Source organism: Hypanus sabinus, chromosome 21, assembly GCF_030144855.1.
Source record: "Hypanus sabinus isolate sHypSab1 chromosome 21, sHypSab1.hap1, whole genome shotgun sequence".
In the NCBI taxonomy this organism is placed as follows: domain Eukaryota; kingdom Metazoa; phylum Chordata; class Chondrichthyes; order Myliobatiformes; family Dasyatidae; genus Hypanus; species Hypanus sabinus.
In genome coordinates, this window is record NC_082726.1 from 60912926 (window position 1) to 60928037 (window position 15112).

A 15112-nucleotide genomic window follows, 5' to 3' on the forward strand; every position below is an offset into this window, starting at 1 on the left:
GGAATGCCAAATCAGGAAGAAAAATACGAGAAGGTGGAGAAATAGCAGGGGTTGAAAGAGCAGATAGAAAGGATGTGGAAGGTTAAAACCAGAGTAATACCAGTAGAGATAGAAGCACCTGGAGCTGTTACTCCTGGACTGGGAGAGTGGTTCCAACAAATCCCGGAAACAAGATCTGAGATTTTGGTACAGAAGAGTGCTCTACTAGGACTAGCAAGGATGCTGCACTAAATTCTCAAGTTCCCAGGCCTCTGGTAGAGGACCTGGGATTGAGGGAAAAATATACATACACACCACCCATAAGGAGCAATTGATAAATAAATAAATAAATAAGTGTGTGTGTGTGTGTGTGTGTGTGTGTGTGTATATATATATATATATATATGAATTAATCTTACATGGAATAAAGAACTGTATTCTGAACTATTCCTTGTATTCTTTTATCAAGTAACTTAATTCACATTCTCTCATTTTCAGCTCAGCAACTTTGCAGAAATAGTTCAAACCTCAATCTTTATTTGCCAGATTGCAACTGTATCTAGGTAGATTTGTATGTCCAGATTTAGAAACGTAGATATCAGAAAAAAATTACATGATTTATTTATCCGCAATGCTGTAGTCTGCAGGACTCATAAGTGCAAGACAACCCTAAAGACAGCAACCATAAATAAGGACTGCCACTATCCAGGACATAGCCTCTTCTCAGTACAACCATCACAAGGGAAGTATGGGATCATGAAGACGTGCTCAACATTTTAGGAATAGGTTCTTCTCCTCTACCATCAGATTTCTGAATAGACAATGAACCCATGAACACCACTTCACTAATTTTGCTCTCTTTTTTTAACCACTTATTTTATTTTTAAAATATATATTTATTATAATTTATAATATATTTTATATATTGTACTGCTGCTGCAAAAACAATAAATTTCACATTTGTCAGTGATATTAAACCTGATTTCTAAGTTTTAATAATTGCAATATAAGCAGAATCAGAGTGTTTCCAACTGCTTGCACATGTAAGAAACATGTAGGTTTGCTTTCACACCAACTGGTCATGGTATTGCAGTCAAAAGCAAACTACAAGCAGTTCTGAAACTGCACTCGAGTTCTTTAATACAACTGTTCATATGTTAATCAGATCCATGAACAACTAGGCAAGTTCTGATATAGAGTCTCGACCCAAAATATCCACTATCTCTTTGACTCCACAGATGTTTCCTGACCTGTTGAGTTCAATAAGCAATTTGCTTTTTACTTCAAGCATCTGCAGTCTCAAGTCTTTGCTAATTTTATCTAATAGAAAACACAAAATCCTTGAGTTGCAAATTATTGTTTGTATATTTTACATTTCCAACAAAGCTAAAGCTGAGAAATAAAATCTGCGTCAGCTTGATTTCAAAAATGTACAGAAACAGAAGGGTCTTCACCAGAAACTCTAACTGTGCATTTCCCTCCATTTATGCTGCCTGACCCACTGAGTGTCTTCAGCACAACTCCAGCATTGTCGCACACAATTCTTGTACTGTGCAAATCTAATCATAAATTACATGTTTTACTCTTAATACCTTTTGAAGTGTAATACAATGTTTTTGTTTGATGCATAGACTGCACAATTATCATCAGGTGCTGAATTAAATCCACTACAAACCCCTAAACAAGCTCACAAATGGATCCTTGATTTTCTGGCCAACAGACTGCATTCAGGAAAAATAGGCAGCAACAGCTTCACCATAATTATCCTCAATACTGGTGCCCCACAAGGCTGCCCCCCCAGACCCTTACTTTACTCATTAGACACTCATTCTGCTCTAACTCCAAGGTTGTAGCAGGCTGAATCTTAAATTGTAATGAACCGAGTACGGGAAGGAGGTAAGTGAGCCTAGTGGCACAGTGCTATCACAAAAACTTTCCCCTTAATATTAGCAAAACAAAACAGCTGTTTATTAATCAGGAAGGAGGGAACACACATGCTCCTGTTTACATTAATGATGCTGAACTTCAGAGGATTGAGAGCTTCAATGCCTGGGTGTGAGCGTAACCAATAGCCATCCTGGTCCAACTACGTAGACAACATGGCTAAGAAAGCTCACCAGCTTCCTCAGGAGGCTACAGAAATTCAGCACACCTCCACTGACCACCACCAATGCAGCACAGAAAGCATCCTATATGGATGCATCAGTTTGGTATGACAACTACTTTGCTGAAGACCAGAAGAAATAGCAGAGAGTTGTGTACACAGAAATAAGCCTCCCCTCCACGTACTCACTGCCTTGGAAAAGCAGCCAACATAAGCAAGCTCTCACCCACCCAGGGAATTCTCCCGTCTCCTATCTCGCATCTGTCAGAAGAGACGTTAAGTCTGAAAGCACATATAACCAGGCTTAAGGACAGCTTTGATTCCGTTGTAAAAAACTATTGAACAGTGCCTTGCATGAGGTCTTCTGACCTCACAATTTATCTGGTATTGGCCATAGACCTCACTGTCTACCTGCACTGCACTTTCTTTATAACTGTAACACTATGCACTATGTTCTGCATTCTGCTATTTCTTTTCCCTTATACTGCATCAATGTGCTTAAGTGTTGAAATTGTATGGATTGCATGCTAAATAAAATCTTCCATTGTACTTTAGCACATGTGACAATGATAAACCATTTTAATTTACCACAAGTTGAGGAGGCTAAGCAATCTTCTTGAGTGTTTACTGAGAACAAGAATCCAGAACTACACATACATATTCAACAAAAGTCACTGACATCAGTCTCAAATAAACTTTTAAACAACAGCTGACTTGCTAATGTCAGGTGATTAAATTCTACTAACAGAATGAAATCCCATACTTGAAGCAGCAAAAAAAAAACAGACGGAACGGCAACTACCCACCAAGACAAGTTACTTTTAGTAAATTGATGGGTCTTAATGCCAGCTTCTTTGGCACTGAATATTGGATTGGAACATTCCTTTTGAATGGAACCATTTGAAGGTATTAGAATTAGCCCCCCCCTCTCAATCCAAATCTATTCTTCTAACTTCATTTTACTTTTAATACCCAAAGTTTTTACATACTTAGCTAATGCACAATTTCTGTTCAAGATTCTTATGATCATCAATCATTAGGGATTCTTTAACTTCAAGAAGTTACCATCAAAATTTAAATGCAACAGGCACTTGATAACACCCCAGTTGAACATGATTGTCAGTAGAAAATATATTTATGCTTTCATTATAAATGGATCCAAATCCTGGAACACTCTACCCAACACCACTGTGAATGTGTCTTCACCAGAAGAATTACAAAGATTTAAGGTAACAGTTCACCACCATGTTCTCAAGGATAACCAATGACACACAATAGATTTTGGTCTTATCAATAATAAACATACCTTTTAAAAAATTGCTCAAACCATTTTAGAGAGCATTTAATAGTCAAACACACTGGGGTTTAAAAAATGCATTGCTGTTGCCCCGTTCAAGAAGCGACTTTGTGTAGATATTCTCTTGCAGAAAACCTTACATACAAGAGTGTCTTGACACTCATCCAGAATGTCTTGGGCTCTGTGTAAACTGAAAGCAAAATGCAGCCTTTTAAGTAAAAATGGGGAAACAAGTTGCTTCAGTGATTAAAAACACGATCTCTGTGTTGTCTCAATATGGAAACTGCTGCCTAAGTAAACTTCAACTCTTCAGCAGATACCACAGCCACAATTATTCACAACTCATTGGTTTTCATTCCTGAGGACTTTCCATAGATGGAGTAACACGTACAAAATGCTGGAGGAACTCAGAAAGTCAGGAAACATCTATGGAAAGGAATAAATAATCAATGTTTCAGGCTGAGGCACTTCATCAGGACCTACTGAGTTCTCCAGCATTTCGTATGTGTTACTCTGGATTTCCAGCATCTGCAGAATAAGACTTGATGATGAAGCCCTGTAATTTAACAATGTCCCCACACTCATCGCTAATGTTCTAGTATAAATAACAGCCAGTTAAGTAAGTTACCAAAGATTACCAGCTGCTCCAAAACACAGTATAGCAAAGCAAAGGATTCAAGTAAGTACAGAGAAATACAAATCATTAGCCATGTCTGTTAGCTAAAGTAAGATGATGAATCCTAGTCCTGCTCTCTGTTCAGGAGACCCTCATGGAACTAGATGTGTATTTCGAGATCAAGGACATATATACAGAAAGTTAGCAAAAAGGTTAGCAATATCATAAAGGATCCCACCCACCCTGCTCATAGACTGTTTGTCCCACTCCCATCAGAGAGAAAATGACTCAGCATCCACGCCAGGACCACCAGACTTAGAAACAGTTACTGTGACAAGAAGTAAAGCTGATCAACACCTCCACCCACGATCGCACCACACCACATCCTCCACCACCACTACTTTATCATTTCCTGTCAGTTACTTTACATACAGACACTCCTGTGCCTAGTGTCACTTTATGTACATATAATCAATCTATACATATATGTTGATTATTAACTATATTATGTAATTATATTTATCGTGTTTATTTATTACTGTGTCTTAGTGCTGCATTGGATCGGGACTATTTCATTCTCCTTTACACTTGTGTACTGGAAATGACATTAAACAATGTGGAATCAGCATTATCCACATCTGTTACATTCATAAACAAAAGTTATCTGGACAAGGGAGCAATCGAATCATACTCCAATATACAGACATATTGGCTGGGGGAAGCTGTGCCACAACAAACACTTTGCACTCAACACCAGGAAGGCCAAGGAATTGATAGTGGGCTTCAGGAAGGGGAAGTCAGCAGAACACACACCAGTCCTCATCAATGGGTCATCAGTGAAAAGAGTGAGCAGCTTCATGTTCCCGGGTGTCAACATCTCAGATGATCTATCCATGCCCAATATATTGATGCAAACACAAAGAAAGTACACCAGTGCCTATACTTCATTCAGAATTTGAGAACTGGTATATCACCAAAGACTGTAGCAAATCTTTACAAATGTACCTTGTAAAGGATTCTGACTGGTTACATCACCATCTGATATGGAGACTCCAATGCATGGAATTGTAAGAAGCAGCAGAGGTCAGTGATAATAAACCTGATTCTGATTCTGAATGAAGAGCAAAAAAGTTGAAGAAAACTGAAAAATGAAGTACATTGTATTGTTGACATTTTCTCAATCCTACACAAATTCTGAACCATTGATTCCAAAACATTTATATAGTCAAATTCTGTTATACTCAGTGAAATCCCTTAGCATAGTTAAACTTGATATGATTATAATTTATTATCAATATGTGATTAACAAGGAAAAATTTGGAATGCTGCATGGTAGACAGAGAGGAAGTAAACTAACTGGTTAGTTCTTTCAAAGATCCCACACAGTCACAATGGCCTAACTACCATGTGATAACTGAATAGTACCTATGCTGTCAAAGGGTTAAAGAAATGACATGGTTCATTATTATACTTCACTGAATAAGAACTTGCAATGGAAAAGATAACTACAGGGAGTTGAAAACTTAATTACAGGATGCCAGTTCACAGATTACTGAAAGGAAAGCAGCCTGAAAGAAATACAGGTTTCTTTTTATTCTGCAACTAACAGTGCAAAATGAAACCAGATTCGTCCAACCAAAGTGCAACTTGAATTCAATACATATAGAGTGCTACACTTATCCAACCTCTACCATTGGCTGTTGTATGTCAGACTGATTAACAATTATTTTTGTAGCACAATTATGCAGCTCACCTACTGCTGAAATGATTCAAGACTCAAAAATAAACTCTATTCTTTATGAGCAAGATGATTTAATGTTTTGGCACTAAGAATATGTAGTTGCAAGTTAACTTGTAAAGTTATAAAAGCACAATAATTAAAGCAAATAATGGGAAACTGGGACATGTTACAAAGGTCTCAAATAGATTTTGATGAGCTATATATACAGAACCAAACAAAAGCAGATCTCATACAGATGCATAACCATTGTAATTTTACTCTAAGTGGGCAGCATCATCATCCAGCTAGATTTGTTTACTAATATGATCAACATCCCACCAGAATTCTGCCTTGTCAACCTACAGTTTAGATCAAAGTTCTGTAGTTCTGTCATATCTAAATGGTCAAATGAATAGCTAACAAGAGGATATGTCCAAGAATATCCACATCCATAACGACGGTGAATGCTAAAGGCAAGACTCCTAGTCAAACTCAAAGTAAAACTTATTATCAAAGTATAGATATATTACATATACTACCTTGAGATAAGTTTACTCGCAGGAAAACAAAGAAATACAATAAAATTTATTAAAATATATAAACAAAGACTGATAAACAACGAATATGCAAAAGAAGAGAAATAGTGCAAATAAAAATAAATAATACTGAGAACATGAGCTGCAGAGTCTTTGAAAGTGAGTCTATAGGTTGTGAAATCAGTTTCCAGTTGATTTGAGTGAAGTTATCCAGGTCAGTTCCGGAGCCCGAGTAGGGCAAATACTGTTTCTGAACCTGGTGGCGTGGGACCTAAGACAGCTATGATACCTATGGTAGCAATGAGAAGAGAACAGGACCTGAATAGTGGGGGTCCTTGATTGTGGATGCTGCAGTTAATCATACACTCTTGTCTTTATGTTTAAAAAATAAGGAACATCATTATACTGTTGGGATAGGAGAATTAATAAATGAATAAAGACCTTTCATAGCTACAAGCTTCCATTTACTAGTCACTCAGTCACACCTGCACAGGAAAGGGCAAATTATCAATGTGGAACACAATATGAACATAGACTAAAGATGAGAATTGAAAACAGGTAGTGATGATATGGAATAACACAAAGATAAGTCACAGAAAAATATAAAGGAGAAGCAAAAAGTCTAACAAAATTATAAGTACTGTATTATACCTAATAGTTAACTACCCAGAAATCAAAAGCTCAAACATCACGATAGATTGTGAAAATAAATATGATAAATCTAGAAGTTCGTTGGCTGGTACTACGAAACATTGGCATGAAAGTCACTGCATTGCTGTTAAAAGAGATCGCCCTAGTCTGGTGCTTATATTTCGTACCGCTTAGTAGACTCTTAATATTCTCTGAATAACGAGGGATGGGGAATAAAGACTGCTTTGTCTACATTGATAACCTAAAAACAAACTCAAATAATGCAAATTTGACTCTTTCAATGGATTTCTTTCATTTGTCCATCACCTAGCAATCTTGGATTGATTTCTTACACAACACAAAATAAGTTGCCACCTTTTTTTAAACACACCCACTCATTTTAGTGTGGGTGTTTCTATTACCTTCCAAAGATGAATGCAAAAATTGTTCAGGCATTGAAACAAGCCAAAATCCAACACATCAGATCGCCATCACAAAACAAACTGGGTAATACTGGAATCTAAACAGAAGGATCCAGTCTCCTCCTTTGATCATTTTGTACGCCTTAATGTGCCATAAACAGAGATTTTCCACTGGTACCTGTTTTCCGAACAGCCTTTATACTATACTTCATTGCTCCTTGTATGTTAGCGCATTGAGCTTTTTCAAGATTTATTTTGTGCACTGTGCTGAATAAACCCTTCATTAATACACTGAAATATTTTTGATATTCCGCAGATTTTTCACTAAAAGACATTACCTAACAATTCATGAATCATTTCAAAATCTATTCATTTGCTTAGTACATAAGTCTAATATTTTGCATTTAAATATTCAATTTGATTGAGTACTTAAAATGTGTTTAATAAATATATTAAACAGCTTGTAAGCAGATTGTACAATTGATTTTTAATTGCATAAATATGAAATGTTTTTATATTTTGTGTGGTTACACTGAATGCAACAAATACTGTTTTCTCACATAGCTGGAAATACATTGATATTAAAATGATTTTGATAATAATACTGATATTACAACACCTGCTCCTTCCTTTCAGTTTCAGAACCTATTCCAATATCACCATTTCATTCATCTGCCATGTGTTCTGCTAATGAAAATCAAAAAGTACAGTTGCTGGAAATCTGATGTAAAATTCTGAAAATACTTGGCAGATTAGGCTTTATCTGTGAGAAGAAAAATAGAGTTAACATGAACACAAGAAAGTCTGCAGATGTTGGAAATCCAAAGCAACACATAAAAAGCTGGGGAATTCAGCAGGTTAGGCAGCATCTAAGGAAATGAATAAACAGCTGGTATTTCAGGTCAATACCCTTCTTCAAGACTGGAAGGGAAGGAGGAAGATGCCAGAATAAAACTCTGGGAGAGGGGAAGGTGGCTAACTGGAAAGTGATGGGGAAACCACATGGGTGGGAAAAGTAAAGGGCTGAAAAGGAGGAATCTGATAGGAGAGGAGAGTGGACCATAGGAGAAAGGGAAGGAGAAGGGGTCGCACAGAAAATTGACAGGTGAGAAGAGGTAAAGGGCCAGAGTGGGGCCTTTTAACATTGCAGGCCAAAGCTCGTTGGACAAAGGGTCTTCAACCTAAAACATTCTCTTTCTGCAGATACTGCCTATCCACTAAGCATTTCCAGCAATCTTTACCATTATTACCTCAAGTTTCTCACTTGTACATGTTACTTTACAAAAATGAGTTTCAGATTGCTCCTTATTTTTAAACTACAATAGCAAATTTCATTGAATGAGAGGCACCAGGTCGAGGAGTTAAAACAAACAGCAAATGTGTAATGTTGTCACAGAAGCCACTGAAGAGGAAACTGAGGTCAAGAAGCAGATACTCCACTAGGTTTGTTGTCAATGAAGTCAATTTTTTCCTAACACTGAACTAGGCAAGGTCATGCCAGTGCACCCTTTATAATGACTCAGCTACATTTCCAACAGCTGTTTCAGCATTTCAGTATTGTTTTTATGTTTTCCCCTCTCTCCTCCTTATTCATCTACCTTTAGTTACAGTTCCTCCATTCAGCTCACCAATGAATGAACAAAGGAACTTGTGGCATTTTCTATGGCACACTCTAATAGCATGTGTGTTACCTGAATTTGCTTGGTCTCCATCGCAGCACTGGTGTTCCCTTTGTTCCCACCACCTCCCTCCTTCTTTGCAACTTAAGCCAATGTTTTTTTTCTTAGATTTCCAGTTTTAGTATATGTGCTGCCGAAGTGAGCACTAGATTTCCAGTTTTGAGGAAATCATCACCCAGAAACATATCGTCTCTCTCTACAGTTGCTGTCCGATCTGCTGAAATCTCTAGTTTTAATTTTATTCCAACAAGAAGCCCGCAGTCCAAGATTTCTCATTAAATTTACTGAGTCACATTGCTCCAAAGGTTTTTAGCAATATCTGTACGATGGTTCTTCCAATATAGATTAGACCTTAAAGATGGTGCATTGACTTCAACCTCTCTCCGAATATAAGCTTTCAAGAGTGTTAAATCTCAAAAGCATGCATAGTATATTTTGTCTTGAAAGCAATCACTTGCAAGAATTTTCTGATATGAAAAATAGTCTTTGATTGCAAAAGGACTTGCAGACCAGGAACATGATGGTCATAAAGTTCATGTTCCTACATTATGCATCTGCAGACTGAAACAGATCAATGAACACCAATTATTGATGCATGTGCACAAAATATATTGGTTAGAATTTCATAATTATCAGTGGCTGTTGTGTTTATTTACATCATGAAATTGACAGTAATTGTGGTTAAGAAGGCAAACGGTATATTGGCCATCAATCATGGAATTGAATTTAGGAGCTGAGAGGTAATGATGTAGCTATACAAGACACTGCTCAGACCCCGTTTGGAACACTGTGCTGAGTTCTGGTTGCCTCACTACAGGAAGGATGTGGAAGCCATAGAAAGGGTGCAGAGGAGATTTATAAGGATGTTGCCTGGATTGGGGAGCATGCCTTATGAGAATAGGTTGAGTGAACTCGGCCTTTTCTCCTTGGAGTGAAGGAGGATGAGGGGTGACCTGATAGAGGTGTATAAGATGATGTGAGGTATTGATCATGTGGATAGTCAGAGGCTTTTCCCCAGGGCTGAAATGGTTGCCACAAGACCACAATGGTTTAAGGTGCTGGGGAGTAGGTACAGAGGAGATGTCAGGGGTAAATTTTTTACTCAGAGAGTGGTGAGTGTGTGGAATGGGCTGTCGGCAATGGTGGTAGAGGCGGATATGATAGGGTCTTTTAAGAGACTTTTAGATAAGTACATGGAGCTGAGAAAAATAGAGGGTTATAGGTAAGCTGAGTAATTTCTAAGGCAGGGAGATGTTTGGCACAACTTTGTGGGCCGAAGGGCCTGTATTGTGCTGTAGGTTTTCTATGTTTTTAAATTTGAGGAATCCCCTCATACATAGTTTAACCTGGAAATACCAAATTCCTCTCAATGACAAGCTGTATATTTGCAGTTCCCTCCAGCATAATTGCAAAAATCAGAAAACTGATGAAATTTTAAAGCGTTCTCAAATTGTTTTTGGTGTAAAATGAACTTTATTGGATCAGATTTAGTAAGTTACTAAAAGCATACAAAGGCATAATTACTACTCTAACCCTCTGGATAAAAAAAAAATCTGATTTCATGTAATTCCTTTCAGCATAGCACTGTAGTGGTTAGCACATACTTTTCAGTACCAGTGATGCAGGTTGAATTCCAACCACCCGCTGTAAGGAATTTGTATGATCTACCTGTGACCGTCAAGGTTTCCTCTGGGTGCTCTGGCTTCCTCCTAGAGTCCAAAGACACACTGGTTGGTAGGTTAATTGGTCAGTGTAAACTGAACCATGATTAGATGGAGATTAAATATGGGGATAGCTGGGCAGCGCGCTTTGAAAGGCTGGAAGGGCCTATTCCACACTGTACCTCAACAAGTAATTTTTTTTTAAAAACACATCTATTTCTAAATGCAATGTATTCAGAGTAATTACACTAGCCAACAAAGATTTTGCTTCCTGAATACCTTTAGATGTATCTTATGAATTTTGGGCTACTGATCATGAAAATCACCATGAGATTTCCCTATCATGCACCATTTTTAATACATTTAAATTTATTATTTCAATTCATAATTCAAGTCAATTAAAATGTTGCCTACAATGTAAGCTGGAAAGTTTCCTATCTTGTCCAGGCATGCTTGGGCGGCACAGCTGCTGCATAGCAGGACAGGTTTTAGTAATAATTATTGGGTTCAGGACTGTAAAGATAGAATTTGCTATCATCAAGCACAAAAATTTCTATGAAGAGTTTTGATATTTGTAACAGATGCTTCCCAGAATAACTGATGCCAAGATTAAGGAAAGCATTTTTGTTGGTCCACAAATCAAACAGGTAGGTCATTAATGACAGGCAATTTGAAGAATTTCTAGAGGGACCAGAGAAAATCACACGGAAGACATTCAAGGAAGCTGTTAAAATTTTTCTCCACATCTACAGAGCACCAAGCTACATGCAGCTGGTTGAAAGCATGCTTCAAGCATATAAAACCATGAAATGCAACATGTCACTAAAGATTCATTTTCTGTATTCCCATTTAGGCTTCTTCCCTGCAAATCTTGGTGATGTTAGTGACGAGCATGGTGAAAGGTTTCACCAGAGCATTGCAGTCATGGAGAAAAGATACCAGAGCAACTGGAATCCATCAATGCTGGTGATTTATTGTTGGATACTTAAGCGAGAAGCCTCAGACACTGAGTACAGATGAAAATCATTAACAAAATATTTTTTAACTTAGTTGAACTATTGCAGAGCATCAGCACCATTATGCAATTAAACACATTATATTCAATAAAAGTTAATTTGTTCTTTCTCCAAATTCTTACGTGATACAAGTATTCTGAAATTATATTCACGTTCATCTTCAAGCAGTCTACCATAAACAAAAAAAAATTCTGAGGAAGCAACACTTTTGAAAAAATTTGTTGTCCAGTGTTACTTTTGCTTGGAAATGTATGACATTCTAGCTTCTACCACAACTATCTTTGTGCCTCTGTATTTTTTTGATAAGTAAAATGTCTGCATCAGCGAAAAATATACTCTCTCCTTCCTGATGGTTTGTTATTCTTCTCCACGCCTTATGGCGCATTGGGCGGCAACCTTTCAGTTTCTTTAGTATTTTCTATGTTTTTTATGAGGCCAATTTGTTAGCTCGCTGCTCAATCCAGCATGGATGGAAAGAGTGCAAGGAGCCAACTGGATTTAAACATGGGACCACTCACCTCAAAGTTCAGGCTGATGGCTACTGCTATGAAATTTCTTTATTCCGGACTGGCTGTTCAGTTAAGGTCGACATTTCTATACACCAGGAATCTAAAGCACAACAGCAAATTATACTGGAAACCACAGGTCACCAGATCTGTATGGCAGGTTCCTTCGAGGTCAGTGGCAAATGCTGTCATTTTGCTGCTGATTGTAAAGTCTTAGCAAAGTAGAACAATTTGCTTTACACTTTGACATAGAAAATGGGAGGTTAATTGACACACCGCAGATTGCCTCAAGTGTGGAGGAGACTGGTAGAATTTGCTGTGAGCTGATCTGAATGCAGGAGTTAGTACAGCTTTTTGTATAAATGGTGATTGGCAGTGATTCAGTGAGCTGAAGTGGCGGCTACTGTGTTTTGTCACTACAACTCTACTTACTGATAAAAATCTGCTTCTTTGACTGCCTCCTCGCATTTCTTCAGTGCTTTTGTATGCTGGTTCTGCAGAGACTGCAGATCTGACATGGCTTTCATGCACTGCATTTTCAGTCTCTCATAGTCATGGCTTGGCTTAGGGCTGGGTCTGGAGAGGCAAGGAAAAAACATGAGCAAAATTAATCCCCAACCTGACAGTCAGGACATCAGAAACATGAACAGAGCACCCTGTCCTCAAATGCCTCAAAATTTAGTGAAATCTATTTCAGTATGGCATCATTACACCTCAACTCTGTTTCCCTGGCTCTGTTCAATGCTGTTGGACAAACCTAAGAAGAATTAATCTATCTTGAAAGCTTTAAATGAACCTCTAAATGCAGCACCTTCTGCATTAACATTGCCATTTTTTTAAACCTTGGGTATGAAAATGAGCTTCATTATTATCACACGTTAAAATTATGTTCTCAATTTCCACATTTGGCGTAATAGTTTTTCTTTGCTCTGCCACATTATTTTAGCATCACTAAAAATACAAGAGGGTTGTTATACTGAGCTTTTTTTTAAATGAATTCTAAGTTACAGTTAAAATGGCCCAATGGTACACATTTCAGTTTTGTCAACACACAGGTAATTTATTAAGCCGAGATACTGCTGTTGAAAACAGTACCAGTTAAATAAAATAGATCCTAACACAAATGGTCTCAGTTCAGATTTTACAGCAATTTTTAGATGACATTAGGTAAACAGTGAAAAAAACTGCAGTTTAGTGCTGCATTTTAAATCATGTACCTTTCAACATGTCAATGCTGATTACTTTCCAATGTGAGTTAATGCTAAGTTTTACAACATCCATAAGCAAAATTAAAAATAGCTCTTCACAATAAGAGGTTCATCATGGACAAGGGTCTAGAAGAAGCAGGCTCACCAGTAACTCTATTCCATTAGGAGTTTTAAGGGATTTGGCATATCGCCAAAGACCAGCAAATTTCTACAGATGTAGCACAGAGAGCATTCTGACTGGTTGCATCACCGTCTGATAGGAGGCACCACTGCATAGGATCAGAAAAAGCTACAGGGGATTGTAAACTCATCATGGGCAACACACATAAAATGCTGAAGGAACTAAGCAGGCCAGGAAGCATCTACAGAAAAAAGTACAGGCTGAAACCCCTTCAGCAGGTCCTTGGATTTCCAGCATCTGCATATTTTCTCCTGTCCACCATGGGCACTAGCCTCCATTCAAAGGATCCTCATCATCCAGGACATGTCTGCTTTTCATTACTACCAACAGGGTGGAAGTACAGAAGCCTGTAAACACACCCTCAGTGTTTTAGGAACAGCTACTTCTTCTCCATCATCAGATTTTTAAACAGACCGTGTGCCCATGAACACTATCTCACATTTTGCTCTCTTTTTGCACTACTTATTTTTTATATTCACATTTCTTATTGTAATTTATAATATTTTATGTATTGCACTGCACTGCTGATGCAAAACAAATTTCACAGCATAAGTCAATGATAATAAACTTAATTCTGAAGTGAAGAAACACAAAGTTCTCAGAAAATTTAAGCACCTTGACAATATTAAGCACATTATGACATTAAAGCCACCATGCAAGTAGAATTTACTATTGCTGAGTTAATGACAAACTTGGAGAAAATTATAGAGTCAGGAACAGAAGAGGTTGGAGTACATTGAATAAAACTTTGAAAATGACAATCCTATAGGTGACTACTTCAAAGCTTTAGAGCAGTTTTATTAAGACCACTGCAGTGCCAGCTTATGACTTATACCTGCAATCGTCAAACGTAGAGCCAGGGGAAGAAAGTGCTAATTGTTTGCGCAACTCATCCCGTTCACGAGTGACTTGCCGAAGTTGGTACACAATGGCTTCTAACTTCTCACTCATCTGCCTGGTGTCCATGTGTGTTGGTGGAGGAGAAGCTGCCTTCCCAGAGGTGCCTGTACCTGGTCAGGGAGGTAAAGTAACAGATGATTGCTAGAAATTAAATTAATTGAAATAAAAGCAAGAGATTTAGAACCCTTTGGCAAGTAATATCCGTGCTGCACAAATAAAATATTTGTGAAATATCTTCAGTCATATTTTGAGCTAAGCCTTATGGAAATTTGACATGTGACTAAAATCAGCTTCAGGATTTATTTACTCATTACAGTACAGGAAGTCACCATTTAACTCAGCAAGTCCATGCTTGCTCCTGGCAGAGATTGCTGCAAGTCACATTTTCCAATAGCCTTTCAACTTGTTGTTTCTCACATGCCCATTAACTTCTTTTGAATCTTTTGTTAATTAACTACACTAAGGGGTAATTTACAACGGGTTTAGCAGCATGTCCTTGAGGTGAGAAAAGAAACCAGAGATCCTAGTGGAAACTCATGCAGTAACAAACTCTATGCATCCAGTTCTCAAGGTCAGGGTTGAACATGGATCCTCAAAGCTTTGAGGTAGTAGCACTACTGCTGCTCACTTAGCTCTCAACATCCTGCACAGTTCAAC

At 37.8% G+C, this 15112-nt stretch overlaps 1 protein-coding gene across 6 annotated transcripts in view; it reads right to left on the reverse strand.

Annotated features, from left to right (window-relative positions):
• dlg5a (discs, large homolog 5a (Drosophila)) overlaps positions 1–15112 on the reverse strand; it is a 221687-nt gene that overhangs the window by 119677 nt on the left and 86898 nt on the right. For all 6 annotated transcript variants that reach the window (XM_059946690.1, XM_059946688.1, XM_059946689.1 and 3 more), the window contains exons 4-5: positions 14391–14565; positions 12599–12742 (exon numbers count right to left, since the gene is read on the reverse strand). In XM_059946690.1, the coding sequence (XP_059802673.1) occupies positions 12599–12742; positions 14391–14565 (319 nt within the window). The remainder of the gene's footprint in view (positions 1–12598; positions 12743–14390; positions 14566–15112) is intronic.